This window comes from Eleutherodactylus coqui, chromosome 10 (genome assembly GCF_035609145.1).
Source record: "Eleutherodactylus coqui strain aEleCoq1 chromosome 10, aEleCoq1.hap1, whole genome shotgun sequence".
Taxonomy (NCBI): domain Eukaryota; kingdom Metazoa; phylum Chordata; class Amphibia; order Anura; family Eleutherodactylidae; genus Eleutherodactylus; species Eleutherodactylus coqui.
In genome coordinates, this window is record NC_089846.1 from 114862947 (window position 1) to 114880400 (window position 17454).

Below are 17454 nucleotides of genomic sequence, written 5' to 3' on the forward strand. Positions count from 1 at the left end.
ACAGTCAGATACACAATCCCACGGTATTAAACAAAGCTGGTAGCCTGTGCATAAATTAAATAATTTGGGTGAAAGCGTGCCTTGGCATAGTGAAATTGGGTCAGAGTTAAAGAAGCACTTGTGAACATACATTATTCCATCCTTGTACCCATCACCTGATTGTCTATCACACTTTGGACATCTTCTATGTATATTGCTTTTTTTCCATGTAGTGCAGCTTCCTGTCTGATGCTTCTCAGTCACCATCTTCATGTTGCTTTCAATTTGACTGTGTTCTGTGCTATCAATCCTATGATGCATTAGCACAGCATGAGCAACTACAGACTGTACCATCTTTGCCTGCTGGGAGGATAGTGTAAATATAAACTCTACATTCGCCTAAATAAGGTAAATAACATAAATGTACCATCATGGAACACGAGCTTCATCTTCTTCATTATAACTGTGTGACAGGAGCTTCTAATTAACAGAAGTCATATGAAAGTTACTATCCTTCCTCAGAAGAGCATGCGTGGTACAGTCCATGTAATCTATCACACAGGAAGTTTGGGTGACCCGTTGAGAGAATAGAAAGGCAAGTAATTTCAAGGGGGTCACCATGAGATCACATGACCCAAGTGAAGGGATTACTTTTCAGACAGAAACAAATAACTAAACAAGGTAATACTAACAGACTTATATATACTGAGCGCTGGTTACATAAGGAATTAAAGGGGTGTTTCTTTAAACGTTATGGACACCTTTGATAACATTTTTTTGGTTTGGTCTTAGCTATCTGCTGCACCACTCCATTCATTTCAATGGGGCAGACAGAAAGAGATATGGATGTGTAATTTTATAAGTATTTCACCCCCAGCAGTTTGAGGCGAGCGCTGTTCATTCTGCATGAAAAGAACAGAGATCATTCTAATTTAAACGGATGTTGCTCCGGTTCTATCGGGGCTACAGACACGTCTTTGGTATCATTTTAAAGCTAAAATTCTTGGGATGTTGTTAGCCCATACAGAACCACAACTACAGCCATTTGAAATGGGGTCGGGAATATAGCTCTGGTTTCAGTCGATGGAGTGAGGGGGAACCAGCCTGCAGCAGAGAAGATCTGCTATTCTGTAAGGTAGTAGCGCTACACAGTGCTCTCCCTTGGGCCGGCTGCACACGGGCAGATTTGCATTGTGGAATCTGGAGCATGCTATGGAAAAGCAGTTTTTCCTGCCCCAGAGCGGAAATCAATTGCGATTTTCTGATCACGGGGGGGAAAAAAAAAATCGCAGCATGCTCTATTTCTAGGAGGATTCTGCGCGGACGGCTTCCATTAAAGTCAATGGAAGTTGTGCGACCTGTGGCCCTTCTGCAATCATCATTGCGGAAAGGTCGCAGCATCCGCGGCATCGCCTAGTGATGGCGCGACATTATAGGTATTGCACATGTGTGCCGGCACGCTGGCACATCCGCAGTACAGATAAGAAGAATCCAGACAGGTACACAAGGGTCACCAGCCAGGCACAGGGTCAGATTCCGCTGTGGGAACCCGCATGCGGAATCCAACCCGGTCGTGTGCAGGCTGCCTTATACACCAGCGGCATATAGCTGCTGACAGAAATGGCTTACAGCCGCGGCCAGGAGAGGGAGAACAGAATGAGACATCACTGCCACACTGCGAGGGGATAGGGAAAGAGGTAGCAGTGCAGAAGATTTACCATGGATGCTACAGATGAAAGAAATGAGAGCGTGCAGCGACATTTCCGGCCGTTATTGTCTGAGATAAAATCCCTTACCCGGGTGGGGGTAAATGGACTTACAGGACTGTAACATAATAGTCGGGGTTGTGGCAATGCCTTGCATAAAAGGATTAATGACATATGTGTTATGTAGGCGTAATATAAAGGGTTAATCGTACATGGGATGTTTATAGGTGTTACACATATAGGGTTAATGACTATGTAAGGCTACCTACACATGTGGGAGATCGCCAATGTACGTTTTAGGCCGCTTGCAGACGAGCGGGTCGGATCCGGCAGCGAGAATTCTCGCCGCGCGATCCGACCCGAGCGCCTGCAGGGACATGCGCGTACTCACCCGCGCCTGGCGGCCCCAGCTCTTTCATGTGCCGGCTGCCGCGCAGCCGGCGCATGCGCAGACCGGAGCCGGCGGCCGGGTGAGTGCGTGCCCCGCAGAAAATTAGGACATGCCGCGGTTTGTTTGCCGCGCGAGATTTCGCGCGGCCAAACCGCGGCCGTCTGCATAGGAGTGCGTATTTTAATGCACTCCTATGCAAACTTTCAGTGGCGGAAATCCCGCGGCGGGATTTCCGCTCGTGTGCAGGCGGCCTTACATGTGGATGCGAGGCGTTTTTCTATCAAAAACACTTCCCATGACTTCAGGAAAGGAGCAATCCTCTGAAGCGGCTTTCAGACACGTGGGAGGATTGGCAAGTATTTCCCATTGCGGAAACCTCGCATTGCCTTCACTTACACATCGTCTGCCGTACAATGTGTTTTCCTGTCCCATTGAAAACAATGGGCGTTGCATTCCGAGGAACGCGTAAATATAGGACATTCCGCTCATGTATATGATTCCATTCCAAAGACTGGGGTTCATATTCATGTGAGATTTGTGCATCCCGCAACACACAAATCTCGGGCAACTTTCTTGGCCATGTGAAAGCGGCCTAAATAGGATAACATATTTGAAAAAGACTACAAGTCGAAACGTTATCCTGTATTGCCTGGGAGGATTAAAAGATTTTCTCTGAAAAACTGCACCTGAGATGCTGCCACTCTTTCATTGATATTAGCTAAAATATGACATTATTTATCCAGTCTGGTAAATTCCATAAAAAAATACCAAAATAGCAATTTTCTTATCATCTCACTTCCCCAAAACATGAGAAAATGGGCCCCCCTTTATGCTCCCACTCAGTAATAACACCCATTTCTTCCCCCATTCAGTAATAATGTACAATTAATGCCCTCACTTTTTACTAATGCCCCTGTATGCCCCCAGTCTTTAGTAGTATCCCCTTTATGCCCTCTCTCTAATAATGCTCCTCTATCACACTCTCAGTCTTGGGTAATGCCTCCAATACTACCGTGTTTCCCCTAAACTAGGACCCTGTCTTATATTAATTTTTGCCCCACAAGAAGTACAGGGTCTTATTTTCGGGGGTGTCTTTTACTCACCTAGCAAGCGCCATCTGGGTCTCTTCTGCCTGTATGCGGCGTTCTGGCAGGCTTCTGTTCAGTCCTCAATGCCGACGGAACATCTCTTGCTGGTGATAGGCCTTGAATACTCCACCTCCAGCAAGTGATTGCTCTGATTGGTTCAGGAGCGCCGCCTCAGCCAATCAGAGCCGGTGCTCAATGAACCAATCACAGCCATTCAATGATGTCATTCATGTAAATAAGCCCTTATTTGTATTATAAAATTAAAAAAAACAGTTTACTCAGCTCACCTCTTGCTCTACCCTCTAGTCTGGTCCACACTGCTCTGGTCTCCCCTCAATTCTGGGGTAGCATGATCATATGACAACTCTGGCTGATCCATGGCCTCAGCCATACCAGGAGAAGTCACCATGGGGGTTTGATCGGATGGAGAAGTAAAGGGAACATAAACAACTCCAGTCAGAAAGGACTCCACCTATGAAGACTGGGTATAATGTACTGTGTACAACTGTTATCTACCTCTATATGGCCACTGTATAGGGGTAATATTGTACCCACACACCATATCATGCTAACAACAGTGGTCATGGTATTGTTTGATATCAATATATGCATTTGAATACATTTTTTGTGTGTGGAGAAGGGGAGGGGGGCATACAGTAAGCCTTTGGACTTGTGCCTCTGATCTTCTCTAACCCTAGCAATGCGCTGGAAGCTATACATTTCAGCACTGAAGCACTCTGGACACCCACTACTCAATTGACTGAATGTGACTAGGATGTTGGAAGAATAATTCAATATTTGGGGCTCCACTTTTTTTTTTTTTGCTGAGGGCTACACTTTGTCCGAAGCAGGTCGTAGTGACAAGCGATAAGTCGTATCAGTTTACAAAAAAAGGTTGCTGGTTGATCAAAAGTCGCCTGGTGCGAAGTCACAGCTCTTCGTGTTTGAACAACTTGCAAATGAATTTGCATGTAGATCCCGCTCTGCATAAAAGCGGATGAACAACTGCCGTTCGTACGCTTCAACGACTTGTCTGTGGGACTATCTGAACGATAGTTGCTCCGTGTTAAACGTACTTTTAGTTGGTAAGTGCTCTTGCCTAAACAAGATAGCATTCTGTGCTACATGTCAAAATTAAGTGATCTAAGATAACATTTGTGAGCAAGTTATGTTATTCTGTACAAATCCATCAACACCAATAACCTGCGTGTTTAAGGTGATTTCTTTCAGATTTCCCATTTCTATCAAATCTACTTTTGGCTTTGGCTCCAAAAACTACCTTAACCCTTTGCAATCCAATTTTGGATTCGGTGTTTCCTAGGGTTTTTTTCTTTTTCTGCCATTATACAATGGCACCATCTGCTGGCTAGAGCCAGTACTGCGGTATGGGACATGCTGGAGAGGCACCCGGCAACAGAGCGGCCAGCAATATACAGTAAGGATACCCTGCCGGACATCTTCCGACATCAGAGCTGTACAGCCTTTAATCAGAACGTCTTCGGACGTCAGACAGTGGATCGGAAAGGGTTAATAACTGCCACAAAAACTGTAGTGTTAAAAGAAAACACAGGAAATTTACTAACACTGTCTAATAGAAAGTGAACACTTGAGCGACTTTTGGCCCAATATCGCACTTCTGAATGCGCGATTTATCCGCAAGGCGTTTTCAATTCGCGATGTTTTCACTCATGCGATGTTTTCACTCATGCGATGTTGCGTGGAAAAAATACGCGGCATGTCCTATCTTCCTGTGTTTTGCTCTTTTTTATTGCCCATGTCTCCCTATGGTGCCTTCATTTTATCGCAATGCATGTACTTGCAATTTTCGTGTAGTGCAAAATTACAATAAAAAAGCGCGAGAAAGTCGCAAGTGCTAGCAATGTTTTTGCGAGAAAAAGCAGCATTGACGCTCAAAAATTGCGTAAACAAAGACACGATTTTGCAGCGTTTTTCTCGCGGCGATATCATGATTGCCCATGTAAAACTACCCTAAGGGACCTTTCAGACAGGCAGAATATTTCCGAATTCGTTGCTGCGGAATTCTGCACCAAAATCCATGGAGCTAATTGCGGATTTTAATGTGGAATTTAGAACTTGCGGTGCAGGATGCGGAAAATTCCACAGGTGTGAAAGGTCCGTAACAGTGTATCCATATGGGATATGTTGTCTGCAGTACAATATCCTCAAGGAAACCTCAGTGAATTCTGCATGTATTATGTATGACTTTGCCATGAATCTCACTCCCTCAACAGAAAATCTGCAGCATAAATTAACATGCTGTAGACTGTGGCCACGTGGGGCAAAAATTATGATTTCCCTCAGTCGAATTACGTCTGGAAGATGTACAACATTTACAACAGCAGCAAAGTTGAGGAGATTCTAAAGGGTCACTCCGGCGATAACACATTTTTTCATCCCTGCCCCCCTCACCTGATTGGCTGTCACACTTTGGAAGTTTTCTATGTATATTGCAATCACTTCCCAGCAGTGCAGCCTCCTGTCTGATGCTTATTAGTTACCATCTTGTTATTGAGATTTCTCCATCCTTTTACTTCTCTAACAGCATCACATGACCAGCCTGTACAATCTCTGCCTGCTGAGAGGACACAGCCATTACCTTCTGTATTCTATATTCAGCTAAATAAGCTACAGACCATAAGTATACAGTCAGGAATAGAGATGAGCGAGTATACTCGCTAAGGCACATTACTCGAGCAAGTAGTGCCTTAGCCGAGTATCTCCCCGCTCGTCTCTAAAGATTCGGGGGCCGGCGCGGGTGACAGGTGAGTTGCGGCAGGGAGCGGGCCCCCGGATTTTTAGAGACGAGCGGGGAGATACTCGGCTAAGGCACTACTCGCTCGAGTAATGTGCCTTAGCGAGTATACTCGCTCATCTCTAGTCAGGATGCTTAACTTCCCTGTTTTCCCAAAAATAAGAGCACTAGGTCATATTTTAGGTGAATGTCTTATATTACTCTGCTAAACTCCCGCCCCCTCTCTGCCCCTGGTTGGCTTATGACAAGGGGAGGGGGCGCAAGCTTAGAAGAGCTAGTCCCTCCCCTTCTCCGCTCCAGCCTATGGAAGCTGCCGGCAAGGGAGAGGGAGCAGGACTTTAGCACTCTAGCTCCCACCCCTGTCCCGCCCTCTCCCATTGCAGACAGCCCACAAGGGGCGGAGAGGGGGACAGTAGGTGGAGGGAGTTTAGCAGTCACACTGTTAAACTCCCTCCCACCTCCCTTCTCCGGCAACTGTCATAGGCTCCCATAAGAGTCTATGGCAGCAGCCGCCGTATTCCAGCCGAAGATAGTTCCAGAGCTATCTTTGCTGGCCAGCGTAAAAACGTCTGGAATACACACCATATGCGCTATCTTTGCTGGCTGGACGTTTTTTACACATCGGATTACGCCCATCTGAACCTATGCATTGGCAATCAATGCATCAGATGGGTTGCGTATATCGGCTGGCCGTGAAAACATGGCCAATATACGCTCATGTGAAAGAGCACTGGGGGTTGTATTAGCCCTTAAATAACCAGTGTAACAACAGAATACTTTCACACCAGTGTTGAGGAAAAGAGTCCATTGGTGCCATTCCCAATCTTGTATTTGTAAAGAGGCTCTAATTATCAGTAACTGTGATAATTAGAGCCTCTTTACAAATCCCCCCCCCCCCTCCCTCCATGAAGAGCTTATGTGATAGAGTCCATTTAATATCATCATGTAGGAGTTATGCTTTCTGGAAAGTTGACTAATTTGAAAGAACGTAAAGCCAGGTAAGAAAGAAATCACATGACCCACCTGATGAGAAGAACTGCAGCATGTTCAGATACAAAGAAATAACTAATAGAGATGAGCGAGTATACTCGCTAAAGGCAATTGCTCGAGCGAGCATTGCCCTTAGCGAGTACCTGCCCGCTCGAGACAAAAGGTTCAGGTGCTGGTGGCGGGCAGGGAGCTGCGGGGGAGAGCGGGGCGGAACGGAGGGGAGATCTCTCTCTCCCTCTCTCCCCCCGCTCCCCCTGCTGACTGCCACAACTCACCGCTCCCCCACACCGGCACCCGAACCTTTCGTCTCAAGCGGGCAGGTACTCGCTAAGGGCAATGCTCACTCGAGCAATTGCCTTTAGCGAGTATGCTCGCTCATCTCTAATAACTAACCAAGGTAATACTAGCCAACTTTTTTATACCGGGGACAAGAGTTACATAATGATTGAAAGATCCACACATAATCCACAGATCAATTGAGCAGCGATGAAGATTTTATTGCCACAAATACATGACGAAATCCACGCTTCATATACAGATTTGTCGCTGATTTTTCTACGGATTTGACTTTGCATTCAGCTCAATTAGGGCTTCAGCACACTGGTGAGAGCAATATTGGGTTGTGATTCACGGCCCAAAATCGCTCTCGCAAACCTTCTAAAACCCCTGGATGTAAGGCGTTTTCATTTGAAAACAGCCTTGCATCACTGCACCAGCAGTGCTGGTCCCATTGAAAGCAATAGGAGGAGATCGCGATCCCCTGCTGCAGCTGTGACAGCTGCAGTAGGGGGATTCCTTGGATGTGAAACCCCTGGATGCTGTCACATCCAGGGGTTTAACTTTGTTCTCAACGGGGCTGGCAGCAGCGGCGCTGGCCCCATTGAAAACATAGGGAGAAAATTATGATGTCCTGCCGCTGCTGTGATAGTAGTGGCAGGGGATTCCTTCATCCCTGCGGGAAGTCCCCTCATCACTGAACACTGTGACAGCAGCGTCAGGGTGTTCAGTGATGAGACGATTCCCCGCAGGGATGAAGGAATCCCCTGCCGCTGCTGTCACGGCTGCATCAGGGGATCATGATCTTCTCCCATTGCTTTCAATGGGGCCGGCGCTGCTGCCGCCAGCTCCGTTGGAAATAATAGGCGATATCACAAAAAGATAGGACATGCTGCGATTTTATTTTCACGCAGTATCACAGGTGTGAAAACATCGCAATTGAGAATGAAACCATTGAAATTCATTCAATGTGAAGGCGCCCTTATTGAATTATGCTATGAAAATCTGCAGCAAAGAAACTCAAATGTTGAGGATTTAAAGGGGTTTTCTGGGCAAAAACTATTGATGACCTATCCTCAGGACAGGTCATCAATAGTTTTTCGCCATGGACCCGCTGTTCGGAGCTGATCGCCCGGCGTGCTGTCAGTACAGTGGGCCGGACATGCGTCATGGGGTTGGGAGAGGAACTGCCCTAGCTGGCTTCACTCTCATTTAGATCAATGAGAGTTAAGGCGGCTGTTACACTTTTGCGGCTGTCCCCAATGTCGGAGGTGGAAGTGCCGGAAGTGTAATAGCCACTTTAGCTCCTATTGATTTCACTGGGAGTGAAGCCAGCTAGGGCACTTCCTCTCCTGTCCTCTATGACGCACGTCTGGCCCGCAGCACTGACAGCGGCCCGGGCGGTCAGCTCATTGCTGAGGATCCCGAGTTGTATGTCCTCAGCGATTAACTATTGATGACCTACCTGAGTATAGGCCACCAATAGTTTTTTTGCTTGCCAAACCCCTTTAAATCTGCAACATTTGAGTTGCTTTGCTGCAGATTTTCCTAACATAATTCAATAGGTTGGGCGAAAGCAAAGTCACATCTGTCGAATTATCAGTGACAGATCTGTATTCGACACGTGGACTTTGTCATGTATTTGTGGCAGGCTTGTCATGTATTTGTGGCAGGCTTTGCTGGGGAGTTTGCCATGTAACTTCTCCTTGTGTGTCGGTACCATTAAATCTCATTCACTCTGCACCTACAGTAAGGCCCCCTGCACACGGGCGGGAAATTCTGCGGCGGGATTTCCCGCAGAATTTCCGCCCGTGGAAGCTGCCATAGGATTGCATTAAAAAACGCAATCCTAGGCAGACGGCCGCGATTTGTCCGCGTAAAATCACACGCGGAAAACAAATTGCGGCATGCTCTATTGCTGTGCGGGACTCGCAGAGCCCCCACAGAGATGTCACTTCCAGGCTGCCGGCTCTGCGCATGCGCCGGCTGGCCGGCAGCCAGCACATAGGAGAGCCGGAGCCGCGAGAGAGGTGAGACCTCTCTATTGGAATAACTAATCGGTTCCAGATGTGTTCTTTCTCCAGCAGAATTGCGCAGTGTTTCACGCATCTCCTTCGGTATTACGCGCCCATTTGCGCACCCCCATGGACTTCTATGGGGATCTCTGTTGTGCAAATACTCAAAAACTTAGAGCCTGTTCTATCTTTTTGGCCGAATTGCACGCTCAAAATCTGCGCATGTGAACGAACCCGTTGAGATCCGTGCGTTTTATTCACCACGTAATTTGGTGCAGATTTTGCGATTTTCGTCACTATGTGCGATCCTAAATGCTTTCTGCATGTGATTCCGCTACGGATTTTATGTGACCGTATCCTAAGTCATTAGAAAGCGCCGCAGTCCGTAAGTCGTAATACGGTTAAAGCACCGCGCCATTTCTTGGCACGTATCAACGACAAGCTATACGGTGACAAGTCACACAGCCGCCTGAAGCATCTTTGGCGCAAGGCTGACAGCACCAGTGCAGTAATGCGCAGGAGTGACGGCCAGCACCGGTCCACCCCTCACTATAACCCCCATCATCCACCCTCTGCACCTTCACACCACTCACATCTTAATGACATTTCAATGAAAAACGGGAAAGCCCACTGAGTCCACATAGGAGTCCATTTTTCTTCCTTCTCTTTCCCATCCCTGTATAGTAAGCGGTAACACACCAGCCATTACTGTGTTCCTCCCATCTAAATATGTCCTGTCCTAACGGCTACAAGTCATCCTCCACCTGCCCCTATGACACGGAGACTTTGGGATGTGTGAGGGGCGGCTCCCCCTCCCCGGCACTTGGTAGCGCCCAGATTGTACACAGTTTCTCTTTGTAGGTTTCCTGTTCAGTTTCTGTGAGGGGCTGACGATGGCGGCGACCGAGATAGCGCGGCAGATGGTGAGTGCAGCCATGGGTGTGTGTGAGAGGGGGCGGACATACGTGTGGACATGTGTGTTATATGTATGCACGGTGCCGTCATGCGTGAGGAGCGGCGGCATCTTCACCTCATCCTCACACGGCGGTTGTCGGGTGCCCCCCCCTCCCCCGGTGTGGTACAGTCTAGCGGCTCTGCTGCACCAGCCCGGTTGCCAGGCAGGGCGTTGGCAACGTACATGGCATAGGGGGAGACTGAGCCGCCAGAACTGTTCACATGGCAGGTGCAGCAGGGCTGCTCTCTCTGCATGGACGGCTCCCTGAGGGGGAGCGCCGCTCTTCAGGCACACTGGCTGCTGGGGAGGGAATTTGGAGGGATTTTGACCCCTTGGACCGATAACCGCGCATCCTTATCTCCCGTCTTATCACCTTTCTTATATTACATAGATATATAATAATTCCATATCCGCCGACGGCTTATATGTACGTCAAACTGTCTGAAAATTCATATCTCTCCTGAACCCGTCAGCCCACGTCGTCAGAACCGTTCGTTATCCATTCGCGCGAGAGAGACGTTCGGCTAGTTTCACACGGGTGATCGCTATATAGCCGTAAGAAAGTCGCGTGAAAAAAAAAAAGAATTGTCAGTTCAGGCAATTTTCTTTTTACCGTCTTCATTTGGGGAGCAAGAAAGGGCGAATCTCCGTGGGCGAATGGATCCGTTATATGACAAGACTGAACAGTGCGCAAAAACGCGTCCCATCGAGTATAGCGGGATCCGTTTTTGGTTTGCGCTCCGCTGTCCAGCATTTCACCGGACGAACAAGCGTTGCGTGTAGAGGCGGATTTTATTGTATCTTTTAACTGCAAAATTTCTTGCGTTTTTTTTTTTTTTTTTTTTTTTTTTTTTTTTTTTTTAAATTGCGGAATTCTATTTCCTTTATGTTAGAAATCCGCAACGGTTCCGTAAGACGTCCTTAAATCCGCACCAAAACCAATTTCCATTGCAGAATTTAATCCTGCAGTTTTGAAGTAAATGTGCGCAAATTTTAACTGGTGCGGAATTGAAGCCCCATAGGGATAATATTGTAACGTAGAAAAAATATCCGCACGGGCGAATTGCGTCCCTCGGATGGAGGGTTTGGGAGATGCAGCCGGCGCTGGTCCTGAAGCGTCTCCGATCTCTACAGGTTCTGAATGTACTTGTAGGGCTTATTCACACTAATGCATTTGCGCTGCTTTTTATTCGCCGCCTAATACGCAGTGAATAGAACCCATTGGTTTTAGTGGGTCGTTCACATGAGTGTATTTTGCGTGCGCATTTCGTTCGGACAAAAATATACGCAGCGTGTTCGATTTTCGTTTGTTGCGCACCAAAATAGCACGTATTAAAGCGAATTGCCTGTTGAAATCACTGGGAGCAGGCTTACGTGTTTTTTGGCATGAGCGAATGCGCATGGCATGTGCACGCAAAACATACAGTAAAATACGCAAAAAACGCAATACCCATTGCGCAAATGTGCTTACGCCCGTGTGAAGCCGGCCTTACAATCGTACTGCAGTACTTCTTCGTGTCGCAGAGGCTGCATATGATAAGCAGAGAAATAGATCATGCGGTGTGTTTTCTCGTGCGTAGCAATACGCGGTGCGCACACTCAGCTGCGCACGGACTAATGAAAGTCCATTGACTTTCATTTCCTCCATGAACCCATATGTGTGCGCTATGTACGTGTGATACGCGGTGAAAAGACGGTTGTGGACATGAGCCCCCACTTATTGGCCCCCGGAGAAAAATCGCTCATATGAATTATCTCTTTCAAATGAATGGGTTGTCTATTTTATGTTCTGCAAAAAATGGATGTTTTTCCTGCGTGTGCCGCTCGCTCCGTATTCAGTCCGTGTGTACGTCATTGTTCTCTGCATGCCGAGGGGTTTTCACGTCTGCAAAACGGACCCAATTCTTTTTTTTTTTGCCCCCCCCTACATCTCTTAAAAAAACATGGACTGCACACAGATGAAAAAAACAAAAGCTTGTGTGCCAGAGGCCGCACGCCTTACGCCATATTTACATGGCCGACTTTTCTCGCATATTTAGATTGATATATTACTCTCGCAGCGCATACTATTATCCCCCCCCCCATACATTAAAAAAAACACATGAAAATTCCGTGTTTGGCAACGCAATGTGTTTTTCTCACAAAACGCATGGCACTTGCATGAAAAGCGTGGCTTTGCAAGTGCGATATCAGTCCCAGTTTCTCAGACCAATATCGCACTCGCCCGTTTTAAATGTGCCTTAGGGCTTATTCAGACGACCGTATATCGGCCCGGTTTTCACGCCCGGCCCATATACTGTACGGTGTCACTCTCTGCAGGGAGAGGAGGCTGGAAGAGCCGGTCGTCTGAATAAGCCCTTAGAGAAACACATTTGCACCTCCGCTACCCTCAACGAGTAGAAAGTCTGTTTTGCGCTAATGATCTGAGGGCGGCTTCACACAGGATGGAAATGCTGTGGATTGTTTTGGTGGATTTGCTCTGGAAACATCTGCGGTGGAATACAGTAACAAGCAAACTGAGATTTTAACAGATTGTATCACTATACTGAGGACGTTCTCTGCTGTCCAGCATTCATGGTTTTCTTTCTTTATATACAGAATTGTTGTAGATTTTTCCCACTGACTTCAGTGGGGGCGGAATAAAAAACCGCCATCCAATCCTAGTATTGCTGATCCAAAGGTGCAACACTTGCCGGGCCCCCCACGCGTCTCTGTGTACCTCCACCCTAAAGTGCCGGCTTGTCCGTAACTTTTCTGTTTGTTTTTGATTATGAACTGTTACAGTCCACAAAAGCTCAATCTGCAACAAAATTGATACTTTGATACAAATTGCTCTGCAAACTTTCCAAGCAATTCTGATGACTGTGAACTTCATTCTGAGACTGCAGAAATAGAGCACTTGCTCTTGAGTCCCCTGTAGACTGTCCAAAGTATCCCAGCGCCCCCGTGGATTGGCGTTGTGCCGCCATCAAATAGGCTTGGCACCACTAGATCCATTTCTTCATGCTGAGATTTGTTCGTAAAACATATTGGTGAGCGGAAATGAACCTTTAAAAGACTTTCTCATGTGTTGTATGGTTGTTCTTCCTTCTGATTTTTTTGGAAACCAGAACCAGTACGAGAAGAAGGAACAGTATTTCCCAAAAGTCTCCTGTTTGCAGTTTTATCACTGCTTTGTGCATGAGCTGCACCTTTTAAAACTAAGTCCAGGATTGGATTACGTCCCGTTAGATTAGGAAAGCCTTTCCCGATGCAACAGGACAGGATCCCATCATTGGCACTAACTGTGATGTTTGCTCACCATGTGAGACAGTCCTGAGTGGCCGGCTAGTTTATCCTCCAGCAGTATTAGGTCTTCTTAGGAAAGCTGGCAGTGGCTTGAGAAAATGAACTGTGTAATGGAAAACAGCCACGATGAACGCAGCTGACAGCCGTACTCTGTGCTTCTGGTTTTATATTGTGGAAATTTAATTTTCTGTCTTTTTTTGAACGTAACGCATAATTATGGTTGTACTTAGTGAAGCACTTGCAGTCTCACCATGCGACCGTATGACCAAAAGGCTTGCAAGTTTGCAATTATAACGGGAAGTTGCTAATTTGGAACCGCTTAAATGATATCAGGAATTACAAGAAGACGGGTGCCATTGTTTTCTGTAAGGCTCTGCTGACCGGTGTGAGTGAGCATCCAAGAAGTAGACTATCTTGAACAACAGCTATATCTGCTGCGAGGACTGCATAACCATAGCAGATATCAGCTATGTAGGATTATTAACCACTTCAGGACTGCCCACTGTAAATATATGTTCAGATTTGTGTGCCATTTTGCAGAACAGTATATTTACATCCTTTCCGCTGATTGTAGCCCCCACAGCAATCCAAACACCCAGATTTTCATTTTACCAACAACCTCTGGACCTGGTGGCACCATCGGGACCTCAGCAGTTTAGGGTCCGAAAGATGATGTCAAAGGAAATCTGGGGACTGCTGCAGCCATCGCCCATTCTCCTGGCATCGTCAGTTCACATGCTTAGCACCGTGATGCCAAGAGTTCAAAAACGTGACATGACAGTGGTCACATGATTTTATTTTTTTTTTTGTGATATCACCTGCAGCGGTGGATCCTGGCGGCCGCAAAGGGTTAAGTATATCTCTGTTTATTATTTTCACATTTCCTATTGTAAAAACTTTCTTCAGTAACTCAAGAAGCCCTTTAAAGGGCTAGTGGTCTGGTGGATGGCACTGCCCGCTCCTACCATCAGCCAGTACAGGAAGTCATGACAGATCAACCTTGTACAGTGATGGAGAGGGAAAATATAATTTTCGTGTCTAGAAAACTAATATGTAAGCCTTGTGCTTATAGCTCTGTGTTGGCGTAATATGTTGGACAATGTACACATATTTGGCATTACTTAGCACACCCTAGTCATTAACCCTTTCCAATCCAATTTGTATCCTGGTTTTCCTAGGGGGCGTACAGTTTTTGTGCTGTTATACAACGGCGCTATATGCTGGCTAAAGCCAGTACTGTATGAGGTGACACGTTGGATAGGCTCCGACAGCAAAGAGGCTGGCAATATACAGTAAGAGAACCCCGACGGATGTATTCCAACATCAGAGCTGTACAGCCTTAAAGGGGTTGTCTCGCGCCGAAACGGGTTTTTTTTTTTTCTCCATAGGCCCCCCGTTCGGCGCAGGACAACCCCAAGGGATCTGTTTAAAAAAAGAAAAAAAAAACATATTACTTACCCGAATCCCCGCTCTGCGACGTCTTACTTCTTCCTTCACCAAGATGGCCGCTGGGATCTTCACCCACGATGCACCGCGAGTCCTTTCCCATGGTGCACCGTGGGCTCTGTGCGGTCCATTGCCGATTCCAGCCTCCTGATTGGCTGGAATCGGCACACGTAACGGGGCGGAGCTATGATGACCAGCTCTCCGACACTAGTGGCCCCATTCATCAGGAAGAAGACCGCACAGCGCGTCTAAAAACGCCAGAAGAAAGCGAAATTAGACGGCACCATGGCGACGGGGACGCTAGCAACGGAGCAGGTAAGTGAATAACTTCTGTATGGCTCATAATTAATGCACGATGTATATTATAAAGTGCATTAATATGGCCATACAGAAGTGTATAACCCCACTTGCTGCCGCGAGACAACCCCTTTAAATCATAATGTCTTCAGAGGTCAGACAGTGGATTGGAAAGGGTTAAAGGGGTTATTTCACCAAAGTGATTGAGTTGCCTATCCACAGATAATTGTCTGCTGGGACTCTGACGGATCACGAGTACGGTGTTAATAGTATGACCATTGCTCCATTCACTTCCATAGTCAGGAGGGGTAACGGCACTCCTTAGGGAGAGCACCAAGAAGGTGTAAGGAGCAATGTTACTCCTTCCAGCCCACATCACAGGCCTCTCACTAACCAAGCCAGGATCCTAGTGCACACTGACGAGGGGCAAAACCCCTGAAACAGCTGTCTGTGTATGGAGTCTGGCTTGTTTTTCAATTCCCAATCATTGCTCTACAGACACCTATAAAGTTGATTTGAAGGAATGCTGCCATCCAATAGGTGGCGCTGCAGAGGTATTGTTCCATCTTCCTTATCTGCAGTCACGTCTATGGCACTGATTGAGGGAGCTGCCTGCTGGACCATCTCCAAACAGTAAATGGAGTGGTGGCTATGCATGTGCAGCTCTGCTCCATTCACTTGGTGGACTTGGGGGTGCCATTCTTGTGTTCCCTGGGGGTCCCAGCACTTGAATCCTCAATGATCAACTGTGCTAGGTGATAAATGATTTGACCATGAAAACCTCTCTAAATGTTGTACTTCAATAATACATTGCACTTCTGGAGGGGTACAGCTAGAAAGTGCTGGGGTGCAATTCCAAACCTTTGAATGCTTCCCGCTCTCCTAGTAGTCCAAATAGATCAAAATAACAAGGGAATCAATGCAGAACAGAAAATGAAAAAATGTACAAATCTCAAATAATGGTCATCAAACCCCAATATTGCATGGTGGCTGCAGACGGGTATGGTACACCTATGGTCCAGATAGCAAGAACACATCACCAGCCATTGTGGAGTATATCGAATGGGCAGAGATGGCTCTAGAGGGGAACAGGGTGGCACTGTTGGGGCTTGATATGTCCTCCCCTTCTGATTTTTTTTGGTGTCCAGTTATAGCCACAACTGATGCAACCCCTGTAGTTGCGCTGCGGATTTCCGCTTGAATGTATATTAGATGGGTCCAGCTTTTAAATGAACTGCTGTTAAATAATGATACATGTTAAATGTCTTCAGGCCAGACTATTGGGGAAGATGAAATCAAGGTGTAAATTGTGAAGCAGCCACCCCGTCCTGTTAGCAGTGTGAAGTGTGCTTTGTATTCCCTAGTTGTGAATCTCCTCTTCTGGCTGTTGCACTGCAGCAGCGACCTTGCTGTCCTTTTCAATTAGTTCAGGGAGGAGGGTTTAGCAGGAAATAGTTGTATTGCCTTTGGGTAGAGTATGGATTTTGCACAGCATTAGATCTGACATGTAGAAGTGGCCAGTGGTAAATTTAGATTTGGGTACACATCGCCTGTCATACACTACCTAGAAAATCTATACTGTATTACAAACATGTGATTTTCTACATATTAGTTCTTTTTCCCCTACAATTAAATGCATCGGAGTAGGAATGTTCTCCATTATAAATCTGTCTGGCATGGCAGCATGTAGAAGTATAAATCTGGACCCGCCGCTGTGGTCACACACATCCTGCCTGGCATTCTGGCCTCATCCATGACTAAAATAACTGCATTATAATTGGATTTTGTTAGGAGTTCCCCAGATGACATGAAAGTCATCCCTACAGCTTTTGTTTTCACATGTTGTATAATGCAAGCATTTTATGCCTTTTTTGCTTGCAGTAGGCCTCATGTCCACGGCGGTATTGGTAAAGCATTTTAACGGTGTTTGTAAATATCAAGTCTGCCGGCAAAGACAGCATAAGCCTGCGAGTGTACTGTGCATGCCCACGTATGGGCTGCAGGTACCCACGTCACCCCTAAGTGACGATGCGGGAAGTACAAACAAACACAAAATACCTGTACTGCGCATGACCGCCTGTGGGCCTCCATGGTCATATGCAAGTGCTCTGACCCCTGTGTAGTGAACACTTGATGATGGTCCTTGCATGCTCAGTGCAATAAATGCAGTGTACACCATTCTAGGGGGAGGTTAGTGCAAGGCATTTTTGGGTTCTTCAGCTCCTCACAAGGTGTGGAAGTGAAGCAGCT

General features: G+C 46.7%; 1 protein-coding gene across 4 annotated transcripts in view; it reads left to right on the top strand.

The window, feature by feature from the left end:
• Nucleotides 1–10067: 10067 nt before the first annotated feature.
• The window catches only part of SEPTIN6 (septin 6), a 74871-nt gene continuing 67484 nt past the window's right edge, over nucleotides 10068–17454 (top strand). For all 4 annotated transcript variants that reach the window (XM_066581750.1, XM_066581747.1, XM_066581748.1 and 1 more), the window contains exon 1: nucleotides 10068–10141. In XM_066581750.1, coding sequence (XP_066437847.1) covers nucleotides 10112–10141 — 30 coding nt within the window. In that variant the 5' untranslated portion in view covers nucleotides 10068–10111. The remainder of the gene's footprint in view (nucleotides 10142–17454) is intronic.